Below are 16,220 nucleotides of genomic sequence, written 5' to 3' on the forward strand. Positions count from 1 at the left end.
TCAACAATTATTTACATTGTCCAGTTGCTCCGCAGACTAAAATTGACAGGAAAAGAAACAGATCAGCAGAGTTAATAGAGGAATACCTCTCTTACAACAAGGTGTTGGGTGCAGATGAAAGCCGGTTTGTGATATAAACCTGGAAGACTGAACTGTGAAGGTTTAAGAGGAAAACTGTTACACTGCTTCAAACCCAAAGAAGAAAAGAAATCAAATACTTCTCTGTCATTTAGCAATGGCAAAAGCAGTCTTCTAATTTATGTATTGTTCCTCATGCCCTATCACATGCAAAACGTTTTTAGAAACACTCCCTCTTTTTTTCTTTTCTGGATCCATGGAAACGGATCTGGGTCTACAGTGTAGGCCTGCAATGTAAACAGACAGTAGTCCAAGAAATTTTTGGCGATAGAGAGCTTCACACTGCGTAAGACATTAGGTGAATATCTCAAAGATATGGAAGAAGCATTTTCTATATAGTGAGGGGGAAAATGCACAGCACATCTGCAGGAAAGGTATTCTGTCATCAGATATTTACGTTTGGCCAACTTTTGGCTCATTCTCATAAATCAACAAAGGCACATGGCATTGTAAAAATGTAGCAAAGTTAAGACAGTGGTCCACAAAAATATGCTTAGTCTTGGCCGCATGCAGTTTGGCAATCCACTGTATAGAGCAAATAATCACAAAAGATCAATTAATAATCAAGTCAAGAGATCTACTACGGACTTCTAGCCATTTGATAAAATGAGTCTATTCACATTTACAGTCCTGGCCACAGCAGCAGGCCTATAGGTAAAGATGCAGACATGTAGATACAAATTTATCATCTGTACTGAAACAAATTCCACCAGTTGAGCTGTGTGGCAATAAAAGCAACTTGATACTAAAACAAAGCTGGACTGAGCAGAGGTTAATATAGATTCGACACATAGTATGGCATGGATAGTAGAGCGCTACAGAAACATGAGGCTGCATGGCTGTTTTACCATTTGGTTGATTGTAACATACGCTCAAGAGATAGACCTCTCCCCACTTCTTAGGTGACCTGTCTTCTTGCACACTGGTAGCTGTAATGGTGCAAACAGCTTTCTGTTGCACACATTACAAAATAAGACTTAGAAAAGATATTTTTTACAGAGCTATGACAAAAAGATTTAATTAAAATAAATTGTTTTTCTTCTGAAGCCAAGAGTCCATTTTTTAGTTTCTTCTCAGTGGAGAAAAATTGAGCCTTTGGTTGAGCAATAATTACACTTCAGACATTCATATGATATTCACTGATGAAAATATCTACTGGTTTCATAGAATAGCACCATTTGGAAATGATATGGGCTGAGGTTGGTTGCTGCACACTGAACAGGTTACATAATGCAGCAGTCACAGTGTTGAGGCTAAATGATCTGCTAGTGGTGTAGAGTCATTATCAGAAGATTTCACTTGCTCTGTTTGTGAGCAGACATTAACCAGGAAGCTATTTGTCTAGTGATTGTACGGAAACAATACTTCCTTAATATTGCTACAGCACCAACATTTTCATACACCGACACATAGGGTTTGCATTTGACACAAATTTAAGCCAGCCAATGTCTTGAGATGCTCTATCAGGTTGTATCTGAATGTAAATGTGTGGATTGTCAAGTCGAGATACATCACTTTATTCTCTCTTTTGATAAAGATGTTTTGTGGGCTACACAAGGAGAGAGGGCAGAGAAAGGGATTAGGTAGTGAGATGTCCTCTGCAATTTTTCCCTTCTCACTGGGGTTAGGGAGCATAAAATGTCCCATTATATGGGCTACAACCACACTGGCATTCAATTATGTTATCACCTCCTCAAACCTAACCTATAGTCTCATCCCTGGCCTATCCCTAACTTTAGCTTTACTTCTTCCTATAAAAAACAAAGACATCCTCTCACTTCATCCTCTCTGGTGAAATTCAACAAGAAGTAATTGTCTTTTGTGGTTGTAGCCCATAAAGAACTGTTGTGTTGCATCTCCAGGCTGGTCGATCGGGACGAGCAGGCGGAGTATTTAGAAGTGGAGCTCTTTGGGCATTTCCCAAGTGAACTCTGGGCGGCCGAAGTGGCCGTAGGAGGCTGTCTGCTGGTAGATAGGCCTCTTCAGATTCAGTTCCCTGGGGAAGACACAGGACACACACAACATCAGGAGTGGCAAACTAAGCACACTGAAGGATAATACTGGTGTTTTATTGTTTTTATTATTGTTGTTTTATTATTGTTTTTGTGCTAATCGTTTAGGTTGCCCCTGTCCTGTACATTACTCCTGGTGCTGTCTGCACACAGTCAGCAGAGTTGAAGATATCAAGGCTCGTTTTCCACACACTTGAAAATTGCCCATGCTAGATAATTAATAACAGTAAACATGAAGCCTTAATTTGGTGTTGTCAGAGTTTCTGTTTTGTCAGTATTTCATTGTGCCAGAGTGTTTTCATATCATCTGACACCTGTCCATCACCTGACGCCCACATGAAGAAATGGAAGTCTCTGCAAGGAAATAATCCTTCAAAACATGTCGCCTTATAAACTTTATTGTCACATCCATGTCTGTTTTATTTAGGGAGGTCTTTGTTAGCCAGGACAGCAGTTAATTTCAAGGTTTGACATGATAAAATGTATTTAAAAAAAATGTCATATACAGGATGCATTTCAAAATGATTGGGGGAAATGTAAACCAGATGTAGATAGAAGTAAATTGGCTATAACTCTAAATGACGCTGGTATTCTCTTTTAAATTCATTTTGAAGCAGTGTTATATTTAGTAGTAACCACACTATTTTGTTTTGTTCTGTTATTGTTACCCTTTTCATTCGACCGAGGACAGCTTGAAGGAACATGTGGAGAATACAAGGGTCATGTTCACTCGTTTACCTGACAATGACTCCTGGCCGCAGGTCAAAGTTCTTGTTGACGATCTGGAGGAGCTCTGACTCTGTTTTCGGGGAGGAGCCGTAGGTGAACAAGGAGATGGAGAGAGGGTGGGCCACTCCAATGGCGTAGGACACCTGTAACATACATAGAAGTACATAGATAGAATAGTTTTTATCACCCACATGATGATCTCACACCATCACAAATACGGGATGCCTAAGGTTTTTCCTTGCGTGTGTTTGGATGGGTGGATGGATAAAGGGATGGATGAAGGGGTGAAGCTGATTTGTGGTCTCACCTGAACCAGCACCCTCCTGCAGAGCTTTGCTTTGACCAGAGACTTGGCCACCCAGCGGGCGGCGTAGGCAGCGGAGCGGTCGACCTTAGAGAAGTCCTTCCCAGAGAAAGCTCCGCCACCGTGAGCGCCCCAACCCCCGTACGTGTCAACGATGATCTTCCTGCCTGTCACACCAGCATCACCCTGTTGTGCGAAAAAGGGGAGAAGACATGTGAAATCAGTGGCGACCACTGGTGTTTTTTTTTTATATTTGTTTTCTGCTAAATTAATTATTTGGTCACACTTTATTTTGATAATCCAATTGTTGATACTCAACTTTCTATCAAGTGACTATGATGTGTCACTAAAAGGTCTATTGAGATTCAAGTGAAATATTAGAAATAGGATAAAAAAAAAAAAAAGTCAGGTTAGGATTAGGGTTAGGGGTTACATAGTCTGTAGAAATGCATCAAATAGGCAAATGACCCTTTGTTGAACATCTACTTTTTGTCACCTGATAGTTGGTTGATTATCAACATTGGACTGTCCAAATAAAGTGTTACTAATTATTTGTTCAAGAAACAGTGTTTAGGTCGGGTGTAACTGTCACCTGGGGTCCTCCAATGACGAAGCGACCGCTAGGCTGAAGGTGGTAGATGGTTTTGTCATCCAAATATCTAGCAGGAACCACAGCTTTGATCACCTGATAAGAGTAGATTCCATGTTAAAACAAAAGATACAACTTAATTTTCCATATTGTAGATTTGTCATCAAAAACACTGTGCTGGTGTGTTTATGAAGTTCCACCTTCTCCTTCAGGACCCTCTGCTGCTCCTCCAGAGAGATGCAGTCGTCATGCTGGACGGAGATGACCACGGTGTGAACTCTCTTGGGGATCACGGCTCCGTCCTTCTGATCGTAATGCACCGTCACCTGAGGGGCGGAGGAGAGGCCAGATGTTGTAGAGAGTGTGTGTGTGTGTCCAAAGAGGAGGAGCTCAGCCTTCTGGCATCCAGTGACTGAGCTTTCCTTCAGTCCTAAATTAATCAGTTAACCTATTAACCTGTAAATCTGTCAACAAAGACGTTGTAATCCTTATTTATCTGTTAGTCTCCATTTGTTTTATTTGTATCTATATCCTATTCTTTGCTGTTGCAATGACCCAATTACCACACAGGATCATTCAAGTTGCATTCTATCAAACACACACCTGTTTGACAATTTATGCCAAAAAAAATGACGAAAATATGATTTTATTGTACTTTTATATCAAAATCTCATTACTTTTACTTCCTGGAAAATGGAAAATCTTTAGCAGTGACCTCATCATGTACCAGGAGGCAACATAAAAATTCCAACCAATAAAACAATCACAGATTTTTGAATGAGCATTCCTGTCACTCTCATCAAAACAGCCTTTCTCTCCCTAACTGACATCCTATTGGTTTACACTTTTGAATGATCCCTCCCACCCCAATATCCTGTCTCAACAGGAAATACATCACTCTCAAAATGCAGTTTCATTGTGACTTTAAAGTTTCTTTTATCTGTTAAGTCTTCTCATGTGACCTTATTTGAGCTCTTTGCTTCTCCAGCCTTTCCAAGCTCCTCCCCTGAAGCTTTGAGCAGCTGACTGTGTCACCCTCCTCCTTCCTCTACAAACTCTTGAGTTTCCAAAAAAGACTTCATTCATATAATATCAATGGAGTGAGCTGCCAAGAATGAACTCACATTGTTGGCCTTACGCAGACACCAAAAGCCTATTCTTTCTCTGCTTCTAGTCTGAATTGTATCTTTTGCTGTGCCAGATATCCCAGCCTTCCAGATATTCAAGTGAAGGAGAAGGCCTGGATAGTATTGGGCCTGTGATTGATGAGGCTGCAGCTGGCTTCCTCTGCTGTCCAGACCAGATAATTACATAGGGAGGGTCAGCAGAGTCAGCATGTCCCCACTGGGATAAAAACAGATCAGTGCCATGTCAACTGACATGTTCACATCATCAGCTTGCACCTTCTCAGCGAGGCGTCCGTTGTGTCTGTCGTGTGTTCGGTCAACTGGGCCTCTTCACTCAGCAACAGTGAAGACGAGGCGGCGCTGCTCATTGGTGCGAGCGTTGCCTTGTTAATTCCCTAATACTACGCTGGTGCTTTGAAAATATGTGTACGGCACAATCTGGGATAAATCTAAACCTCTTTGCCCGATTGTTTGGTTTGAAATTTGAGCCGCGCTCTCTAACCTAATGTTCTAACACCCCATATCTGATCTGGGACACAAAGGCATTAAACAACATTTCCTCACAGAGTTGCAGTCAAAATCGCTAACTGCCACTAAAGCAGTCAAAAGTCTATTGTTTCCACTCAGAGAACATAATCTTGATGCCTTCAGTAGCCGTTGTTGATCCAATTTTTTCTGCTGGCACCAAAATCAACCTCTTGTACGCCACCCAAGATTGAAACAATAGGCTAATTCATAGGCACCATGAGTTGTTTTTTTTGTTTTTTGTTTTTTTTAGGTGAACAAAATCCTGCATGGAACACACAATCTCACCTGTGTTTTGGAGTCAGGACGCAGCCAGGGGATGGTGCCGTTGCGTCTGAGCTCGGCCATCTTTGAGTTGAGTTTGTGGGCTAAGACAATGGTGAGAGGCATGCACTCCTCTGTCTCGTCTGTGGCATAGCCGAACATCAGACCCTACAGGAGAGGGAAAGGGAGAGAGACAGTTGGGCTGAAAAAATAAGGAGGCAATGTTTTTGCTGTATAAAGGAGATCATCATCAGCAAATAATGAAATAATGATGTTGGTTGGGTCATTACGATCTGCACAGTGGCTGGACTGGTGTTGATAATGGAACCACAGGCGCAGAAGACATATTGTAGATTGTGAGGACCTCCTCTTAAGTCAACATTGGGCAACAGACATGCAGTCCCGTTGCAACAGTTCTACCTGGTCTCCTGCTCCAATGTCCTCCTCCCGTCTGTCCACATGGACCCCCTGGGCAATGTCTGGACTCTGCTGCTCCAGGGCCACCAGCACATTACATGTCTTGTAGTCAAAACCTACAAGGGAGAGGGAGAGAGCCAAAGCTGACACCTCAAAGCTGACAGCAGAGAGCAGATATTTCCTGTGTTTTCCATCTTGTTTTCTCTCACCCTTCTCAGAGTTGTCGTAGCCAATGTGTCGGATGGCGTCCCTGACCACCTTCTGGTAGTCTACGTTGGCGCGAGACGTGATCTCTCCACACAGCAGCACCATGCCGGTCTTACACACTGTCTCTGTCATTAAAGTCAATAGGCTAAGTAAGTCAATAGGTTATATTGACCTGCGGCACCACGCACATTCCATATATAACACACTCAGAAATCTTATCATCTTGATCGGAGCACCCCAAAAACGTCTAGACAGTCATCACTTTTAGACTTTGATCATCCAGAAGTAGGTGTTGAGATAACATGACAGGCTTTATTGACTGCTACAACCAACAAGTTCAGAGGGTTTAAACTCACAAGTGGTCACACCTTGTGACATTCAGAGGTCTATATTGAAATACAATAAATAATTTGAATAATGCAGATGTGTAAATTTTCAGGTCAGTTTCAGGGCAGTGGGTCACTTTGTCAGCTGTGTCAAATCTGACCATGTGTTGCCCTTTTTTTGAGGTCCAAGAGAGCAAAGTGTTATGGGGCTGAGGAGATTTTTTTTTTTAAAAGCCAGAGATCAGATAAGATGAACCTCTCTCCATCTCCCTGTTTCAACAACGCCATTCATTGTTTAGACTGTAAGAGTAAAGCGGAGCTGGATCCTGTGTTACTCACCACAGGCCACCTTGGCATCGGGGTCCTGCTTCAGATGAGCGTCCAGGACAGCATCGCTGATCTGGTCACAGATCTTGTCTGTGGGAAAAAACAACAAAAATGGAGGAGGGAAAAGAGGTTTAGATTTAGTACATGGTTTGAATCACATTTACAGTGAGTGAGTGTACAGTGAGTGTGAAAAAAAAGTGTGACTTGAACTCTTAATGGCACCAAGATTTGTAGGCCTATTAAACAAATCTTTTGAGGCAGTAATCCCAGAGAACAAAGGCCAGACAAAACAAACATTTGCAGACTGTATTCAGCACTGGGACTGTAGGTTTTGCATATTATCATATTGGGTTACATCAGAAAAAACATCAACATCTGATTGTCTTGGTTTTGCAGTACATGGAGGAGCGTGAATACAGTTTCTAACCCTAACCCTATATACCTAATTTTTCAGACACTGAGCAACAAAATGAATATAAAATGTTTAAATCTTTACGCGAATTGCCTGCAACAGAAACCATTTGTCTTCAGACTACCTTTCCTCTAAGGCTAAATCTTAGCTGTAAGACGACATTTCTGTGTAATAGGTTTATCCCAGACGATGGCCAGTATCTGTGGGAACAGCCCAGACCTCTAGGTTTGTTATCAAGTAGAAAGGTGTGCAGCCGCCGCAGCCTTCTACCAAGGCCACGCAGCTCTGTGGCCGCACCGACAGCGGGACAGACTTCGCCCTAAGAATTCTTATCACTATAATTTGGCTTCATATGGGTTGCACTGTTGCCATTTCATCATTTTATAGCAAATATTTAAAATCTAGGAGTAATATTGTCTGTGAAGAGGAGAGATACCGAGTGAAATGCAATATCATAAGACAAATATCTGAAGACAATGTTGACAAAGTTTTTTGAGGCAATGTAGACTGGAAATGTTGACTTCTGCAGGCATGGAAAAAAATGTCATAAATACTATTCATACGGTCATATTTTCTAGCAAAATTGTCCATCTAAATTGCTTCAAAACACTGATATTTAACATGGTCTGAACATGATACAACCAAACTAAAGGGTTCTCAGGATCCAAATCAATGCATTTTATTAAATTATGGCTGTACATATGTACCTTTATGGCTCTAAAATGTCAAGTTCTGTAATTTTCTCGGAAGCTGCAAAACTCATTTGACCCGCTGTGATAAAAGTTGACAGATTATCGATTTAGCACAGGGGACTTTGTAAGATTACATATTTGTGGGAGTATTACAACACATCGACCAGTGGGCTGAAGAAAACAGAGAGGGCAGAGTACATTTTAACATTTCTGATTGGATGTTAAGCTGACCGAGTTGACTTGGTGGGTGGGAGTGTGGAGAAGATCAAAGTGGTGGTTTGTGGATCTGAATGCCAACAGTTAGAGCCAAATCAAACACCAAAAGCTAGAGCGCACGCGCACACACACACACACACACACACACACACACACACACACACACACACACACACACACAAACCTCCTTTTAATCTCTCTCATAAAGCATAAAAGTATTTTTCCTCTCCCAAAGTTACTTCAAATCAGTGAAACCACTGGTAATCCACAGTACAATTGTGATATGAAATTTGGATGATTTGAAATTCAGATAAATATATAAATAAAAATTACATAAATAAATAAAATAAATAAATATTCGTGACGCATTTATGTTAAGATTGGAGTGATAGTGGAAGACTGTTATTTGTTATTTACAATATCGACTATGTCAATTTATTCCATTGCATGCATTTGGACTGACATGCCTTTGATTAGCCCAGAAACCCACTTGCCAACGTGCCGTGTATTGGTGAATAATGATGTGAGCATGCCACCAGTAACCCAGAGCCTTTATGGAGACCGCATGTCGCTCTTTTGATGCTAACTTTCTCCTCAACATGCAACCCTACACCATCCGAGCCACATTCACCCCAGCTGCCCATGAGTGAGAGTGAGAGTGGGGCAGTAAACACATGTTGCTCAGAGTAGACTATCAATGGAATACCATCCACGCTTGGAGAGTAAATACACAGTATACTCTGCATTCAATTTTGGCCATATGCATTTATGATTATCTGCCTTTCTGCAAAATCAGTTGAAATATTGATGTTAATGCAGTTTTTGCAGAAATATGAAATCCCATCTGCTCTTGGTAAGATGTTTCTAATACAGGGAAGTTTTTCAAATTGTATATTTTTGGAGGATATTGCGACAAAGTGTAAAGAGTATCACATAATCAACACCCTAACACGCTTAACGTTTCAACAGTAACTCAGCTTCACATGCAGGTAGCCTAAGTTGATGTGAAGGCTCACCTGGATGTCCCTCTCCTACGGACTCCGACGTGAACATGAAAGACCCATCTTCCAGCAGATCACTCATTTTCTACACGGCCAGGTGCTCAGGGCAACTCAAAACACTCAGACAGAAAAGGTTCCTCAGTTCCCACCAACAGCAGCCAAAGAGATCTAGAGGCTGCTTTATATTCCTGCTGGTTCTCTTTAAGGGTTTAGAGAGAAATGGAGAGAGAGAGAGAAAGAGAGAGAGAGAGGGGGAGAAAGGGAGACAAAAAGACAGTGTTGAAGTCTATGCTACAAAACTCCAGGTCTGTGTCCACATGGTCCTATATATGGCTAAGAGAACACACACATGCACACGCGCACACACACATACACACACACGCCCTCTCTCTCTTACACATACACACACACACGTCATGTGAATCCATGGGACAGTCCATTCCAGGGGGGAGTTGCTGATGGGAGGGGATTTCAACTTGGGAAAACTACCTGTTAACCCCTTGCGCACATTATGATGCTTGAGTGTGAGTTTATCATCATCACCCTTTCTTTGTCAGCTCTCCTTAGGGTGTGACGCTTCTTGGGTGCTGGCAGGAAAAGCTTAAATAGGGAGTTCATCTCCCCCTGCCATGCTGGTGGGACAGTTCTGCCTGGGACTGAGCCAGGTTGGGGCAACTTATGGACAGAGAGAGAGAGAAAGAGAGAGAGAGAGAGAGAGAGAGAGAGGTAGCTGTTGTCTGCTGCTAAAATGATGCAATCGCGTCTGTTTACATCGTGTCCTGAGCAATATGAGTGTCAATATTGGTGAAGGAACACTAAGAGGATGTACTAGAAAGGGACGGGATAGGAAAGGAACCAAAACACATCTAAAATACAAATATATTGTTTTGGTTCCTTTAGAAGTAATCACTTCCAAGCTAAAGAACGGAGTGTGCAAGAGTCCCTGGTAATTATGTTTGGAAGCATGTGCCAAGCAACAGTCACGCATTGTCACTCTTTGTCTAAATGTTGGTGTTACAAAAGATTTTCCATCCAACTGCAGGCCTGAAGCCCTTGTGTGTTAGATGCAGAAAAATATCGACCCACTATCACAGAAGGTATTATATAATGAAGATGCGTCAGATAGGTCATGAGCTGACAGGTAATTGACCGATTTTGTTGAAAATGAGGGGTGTGTAGGTGTGTTTGTGCATGTGGTTCACACAAGCAGACATACACACACACACAGAAACATACACCTGGAGAAACACTGGGAGTGTCAAATACATAAAGACACAGACTCCATATATTTTCGCATTGGTCCACAGACAGTAAGAGGTAAACAAATCTCTCTTTACTGTACCTTAAACACTGCAGGGGGACATACTCCTTCTCCCATCTGGCTCTAATTTGTTAGTGTTGACTTGGCCTCATGAAATGAGAGGAGAATTTTAACTAGCTTTCAGTAGTGAATAAAATACCACTCTTCCTGACTGCTCAAGCCTTACTCAAAGCAGATTTGACAGGAAACACAATAAGCGCCATCGACATTAACTGTAAAACCAGTGTGAGCAGTGATTGTGTAACCGCTTTTCTTCCTGGCATTGCCGTTTTTTATCACCGTTTCACAGGCAGCCTAGGGATGGCTTGCTTTTTGGATGCCATGTGCTACAATTCTGAAAAGGTTAGTTTTATATTTCAGAGTATTCCTGCAGGACTCCTGTGGGTCTCAAGGGTCCTGACAGGTTTTGTGGCAGGTGGGATGAAAGAGGTCATATTAGACTGCTGCAGGAATAATGAAAATAACTACATGTAATTTTTATATACTACTGTGTAATCTGTATTGTTTCTAAAAATGTCCACACCAGCAACATCAGGACATCACTTTAACTCGGCCTTCATTCAATCTCTGACTGGTCTGCATTCCATAAACAGGACTGTTTGAGTTGCTGAGAAAATTTAAAAACTAGGAGTGGGGGCTGAAAATTAGAAACAGTTGTTCACATGAAAATCAAGGCCAACTAGCTCAGTAACTAGCTGACCTAACATTACCCAGAGCCAGCCGAATCAAATGAAACCCAGAGGAGCAGGAGCTAGATGCTGAATGTGATACTATATCGAAGACATGACCATCAAACAAACCGGGAGTCCGACAACATGTAGTTCTTAGAGCACCTCCTGTTTTTTGCATCATTGGTATGGAATGGAAGTAAAGTAATATCCGTTCAGTATGTTGCTCAAGGATCCATAGGTGTAATTTGTGAGAGAAAACTAAAGTGAAGCCTAATACGCCACATTCCTATTGATTATCACTGTTTTCTTGTTTAGTCCGCACCGACAGCCAATAGATATGTGTGGCACAAAAGCATCAATACAAGCAGCAATATTTTTTTTATCGATATGATAGGAATGCGTTTGTGATGTTTGTTGAACACATTACTTGCAGACATTCCCTAACTGTAGGGCAAGCGGTAAATCATTTTAATGGGGTACCGGCAATGATGTAGTGCTAAATGAAAAAGTGGAAAACTGTGACCTCCAGGCAGTCACCAGGCAAACAACCACCAATAGAAACAAAAACCAATTCTATTTTCCCCCCTTAAAAGACCCAATCTTCATATAACTATAATCAGTTAGATACTAATTACAGTGATATACACTACACTGTCAGAACGACTAGAAGTGAGGACAATTAATTGTAACTAATGTGAACTAGATTAAATTAGTCTGTCATCACTTACTTGACTTAAGCCCTTTGCTCCTCTAGGGAGCATAGGCCATTGACAAATGTCCTCCACTTCACTCGGTTGTTGGCGGTTCTTTCGAGATCACCCCAGTTGAGCCCCTTCCCAGACATTTCACCTCTTCTCCAGCTGTTCCTGGGGCGACCTCTTTTCCTTGTTCCTTGGGGGTTCCATTTCAGGGCTTGTCGGGTGATGTTTGTGGCAGGTTTTCTGAGGGTGTGTGCAATCCAACTCCACTTTCTCCTTCGAATTTGTAAGTCAATGGGATCCTGGCTTGTTCTTTTCCACAGGTCCACATTGCTTACTTTGTCTCTCCACCAGATGTTTAGTATTCTCCTGAGGTAGGTGTTAATGAATGTTTGCAGCCTGTTTGTTGTGTGTTTTGTTGTTCTCCATGTCTCTGCTCCATATAGCATCACCTGCTTCACGTTGGAGTTAAAGATGCGTATTTTGGTGTTGATTGAGATGTGTTTTGAGCTCCAGATCTTCCTGAGCATGTTAAACACCACCCTAACCTTATTGATCCTGCTTTTTTATGTCATTATCTGTCCCTCCGGTGGTGTCCACAACACTGCCTAGGTATGTGAATGCTTCTACCTCCTCTAGGGCAGTGCTGTGCATGAGGATAGGGTTGCTGGTTTTGGAGTGGATCTTCATCACCTGTGTCTTTGCTGTATTGGGTGTAAGACAAAGGTTTGTCGCAGCTTGTGAGAGTCTGTTTATTGTTTATTGTTTATTTGGATCCCCATTAGTTGTTACCAAGGTAACAGCTACTCTTCCTGGGGTCCACATTAAGAACATAAATGTATACACATGCTTTCACATACATGCATACATTAATACAATTACAGCAATAATCTGGTCCACCCCATCCCACCCCACCCCACCCCACCCCACCCCAATTAAAACAGTATAACCATTACAAAAACCAAATACAATTTCAACAAAACCATGTGAAACTCTGTCTATAGGCTACATCTCTCTCTATATGTATACATATATATATGCATACACACACACTTATATACACATACACACATACATGCACACTTACTACATAACAAGCAGTATCTATGACTATGTTTACCAAATACCTTGAGCTACCAATTTAACAAACTTGACAAATTTAACAAGACCAAAGTTTTTTTTTCTTTTTTTTTTTTTTTATATTATTATTATTTGCCTTATTATTTGCCTGTACCCAAGAATAACCTCTTTAGTTGCTTTTTAAAACTGTCTTTACTTGTTGCTTGAGTAATTAAGTATGGCAAACTATTCCAATGAGAGATGGCTCTATACATAACAGTTTTTTTCGTTGCATTGGTTCTAGGTTGAGGAATTGTAACATGACCCCTCCTCACTCCTCTGTCTGTCTTCTCCTGCATTTGTATGTGTGTGTGTGAAAGGAGAGCTATGTCATCCGCAAAGTCAAGGTCATCCAGCTGCTCCCACATTGTTCACTGAATCCCATTTCTTCCTCATGATCCAGTCAATTGCCAGGAGGAACAGGAATGGTGAAAGTAGACATCCCTGCTTAACGCCCATCTTGACATTAAAGCTCTGGGAGAGCTGGCCTGCATGCATGACTTTGCATCAGGTTCCATCATACGAGTTCTTGATTAAGTTTATGATCTTGGTGGGAATTCCATAGTGGTCCATTAGGTGCCATAGTGTTGTCCTGTCTAAGCTGTCAAACACTTTCTCAAAGTCGATGAAGTTGATGTACAGGGACGTGTTCCATTCAATAGACTGTTCAATGATGATGCGTAGTGTTGTTTTGTGCATGAGCGATCTTTCCTGAATCCTGCTCGCTGGTCCCGGAGCCTCTTATCTACAGCTTCCTGGAGGCGGTTGAGGATGACCCGCTTGAGAATTTTACTGGGTACAGAAAGTAGTGTGATCCCTCGGTAGTTGTTACATTTTCTTAGGTCACCTTTCTTTGGCAGTTTCACAATGTGTCCCTCTGCCCATTCTGTGGGTGTCTTTTCCTCTTCCCAAATTTTCCCAAAGAAGCCGTAGAGCATGTCTGTTGATGAATTTATGTCTACTTTAAGGGCTTCAGGTGGAATATTGTCAGGGCCAGCAGCCTTGCCAGTTTTCAGTTGCTTGATTACAGCCTTTATTTCTGTTTTTGTTGGTCTGTCACACTTGATTTGTAGTGGTATCCTGGCCTTAGGAATATGTGGCTGTTCTGCCGGTGGTGGCCTGTTTAGGACCTCTTCGAAATGCTCTACTCATCTGTTGAGCTGCGCCTCCTGGGTTGAAAGCAGTTGGCCATTCTTGTCTGTAATTGGTTTACAGACAATGTGGATATGTCCCAGACAGTTTCATTGTGATGGTATATAACTCCTTCATGTTCCTTTGAGTCCCGCAAGTTCTGCCTCCTTGGCTAGCCTCTCCACCAGTGTTCTCTTGTCCCTCCTGATGTTCTTTCGCACTTCTTTGTGGCATCTGTTGTGCCCCTTTTGGGCCAAAGCCTTTACAGCTCTTGTTCTTGAGTTGTTCACTTTTTCTTTGAACTCTCTCCTCTGTTGGATTATGTTGAAGGTTTCTGGTGTTATCCACTCCTTGTGCTTTTGGGTCCTTCTCCCTAAGGCCTCCTCACAGGTTGAGCTCCAAGCAGCTTTTAGGTGTTCCCACTCCTTGTTATTGTCCATCCTTCCACCCTCTTCAGCTGTAGCTCTGTGTTTTCCCTTGAGAGGATATCCTTGAACTTCTTTGCCACTCGAGCATTGCTGAGGTATTCAGTGTTCTATTTCGCTCTTTGACTTTTGGCCTGGTGAGGTGATGTCTTTAGCCTTAGCTTGAATTCCCCTACCAGGAGACGGTGGTCTGAAGCTGCATCTGTTCCTTTTCTTGTTCTGACATCTTCCACGGACCTCCTGAACTTTCTACAGATACAAATGTGGTCAATTTGGTTTTCTGTGACATGGTCTGGTGACACCCAAGTTGTTTTGTGGATTGTTTTATCTGTCATCAGGTCTAGTCTAATGGCACACTGAGAGAGATCAGGCAACTTGGCTGACCTCTGGAGAAGACACCTCTGTTTGTTTTGGCCTCACTTGAGTCTGTAGGCCTGGATCTATATGAAAACACTCAGTCACCACACTCATGTTACGTGTGCACACGTGCATGCCAGAGAGAGAGAGAGAGAGAGAGAGAGAGAGAGAGAGAGAGAGGGAGAGAGAGAGAGAGAGTGGGAGAGAGAGACTGGTTCTCACTGAGTTTGTGTGGTTTGCCTCTAAACACTTGTTAATGACTGACCAGGAAACAGTGTTTTTTCAACACTAACAAGATTTTTCTGGTTGTACTGAAAGATAACTGCTATCAGAGCTTTGGCAATGTGTCAGGGTGTAACATAAAAGGGTCGCTATAATTACTTATTAATTGGATCATCAAATTATTCTGAGCCGATTGGGAAAATACATAATTAAGATAATACTGTAATCCTTATAATGGCCTTTTATCCCGTATGTATTGCATTTTGGAATGAAGCTCCTTATTTAAAACCCTCTAAATGGAGATTTCTATGAGATGTTAACTTGTGGATTTCTATTTAAACTTCTAGGTGAGGCTAACATAGTGCAACACAGACGACCATGGGCTTGAATGAAAGAGTAAAGTGTCTTGAGGTGAAACATTTGAGTCGTCTTGCTCATAGAGGTCAAACGAGGCTAAGAAAAAAAAAAGCAATAACGAAATTGTCAGGCCGTATTTCTGAGTTTAATCTGAGCTCTGAAGTCATCCTATGACAATACTGATCAGTCCAGTATCTGATGCGTCCATCCATGTCTTGTTTAGGTTAGGCAAAAGGCCCATATGATGCAGCTTTGTGCCGAAATGTGAAAATGTTTTAAACTTACTTTTGTCCAATATTGTTGCATTAGGCTATATCTCTTTGGAATAGCCTCATTCTGAACTTGAAGTTGTTTATTTTGCTATATATAATTACTGAGGAACTTTACCAGCTTTTTATGGTACTCTTCGCATTTAGCTGTCTTTGTAGCACCTTTATTTTCACAGATTTCCTTCTTAGTAAGCATTGTGTGTTGGCAGAAGCTTTGATCTGACCTGTACCATTTCTGACGGTATAGCCTGATGTTTTCTATGGACTCATTTGTACGGCAGTATATAATTCTGTTAAACTCTGAATTGGGCCTCTACATGAATGCTCACCTAGAATTATGGCACAAGGGATAGTAACATCATAT

At 41.8% G+C, this 16,220-nt stretch overlaps 1 protein-coding gene across 1 annotated transcript; it reads right to left on the reverse strand.

Annotated features, from left to right (window-relative positions):
• Positions 1-10: 10 nt before the first annotated feature.
• mat1a (methionine adenosyltransferase 1A) lies at positions 11-9,435 on the reverse strand. Its single transcript, XM_071515874.1, has 10 exons — positions 9,302-9,435; positions 6,978-7,055; positions 6,315-6,437; positions 6,109-6,221; positions 5,713-5,856; positions 3,973-4,098; positions 3,776-3,868; positions 3,187-3,369; positions 2,889-3,022; positions 11-2,134 (listed from the first exon to the last, which is right to left on the reverse strand). The coding sequence occupies exons 1-10, from the start codon at positions 9,366-9,368 to the stop codon at positions 2,032-2,034; spliced, it is 1,164 nt and encodes a 387-aa protein (XP_071371975.1). The 5' UTR covers positions 9,369-9,435; the 3' UTR covers positions 11-2,031.
• Positions 9,436-16,220: the final 6,785 nt, after the last annotated feature.

This window comes from Centroberyx affinis, unplaced genomic scaffold (genome assembly GCF_046629955.1).
Source record: "Centroberyx affinis isolate AG114_WGS23_722 - 3 ecotype Tasmania unplaced genomic scaffold, CSIRO-AGI_Caff_v1 ptg000374l_1, whole genome shotgun sequence".
Taxonomy (NCBI): Eukaryota; Metazoa; Chordata; class Actinopteri; order Beryciformes; family Berycidae; genus Centroberyx; species Centroberyx affinis.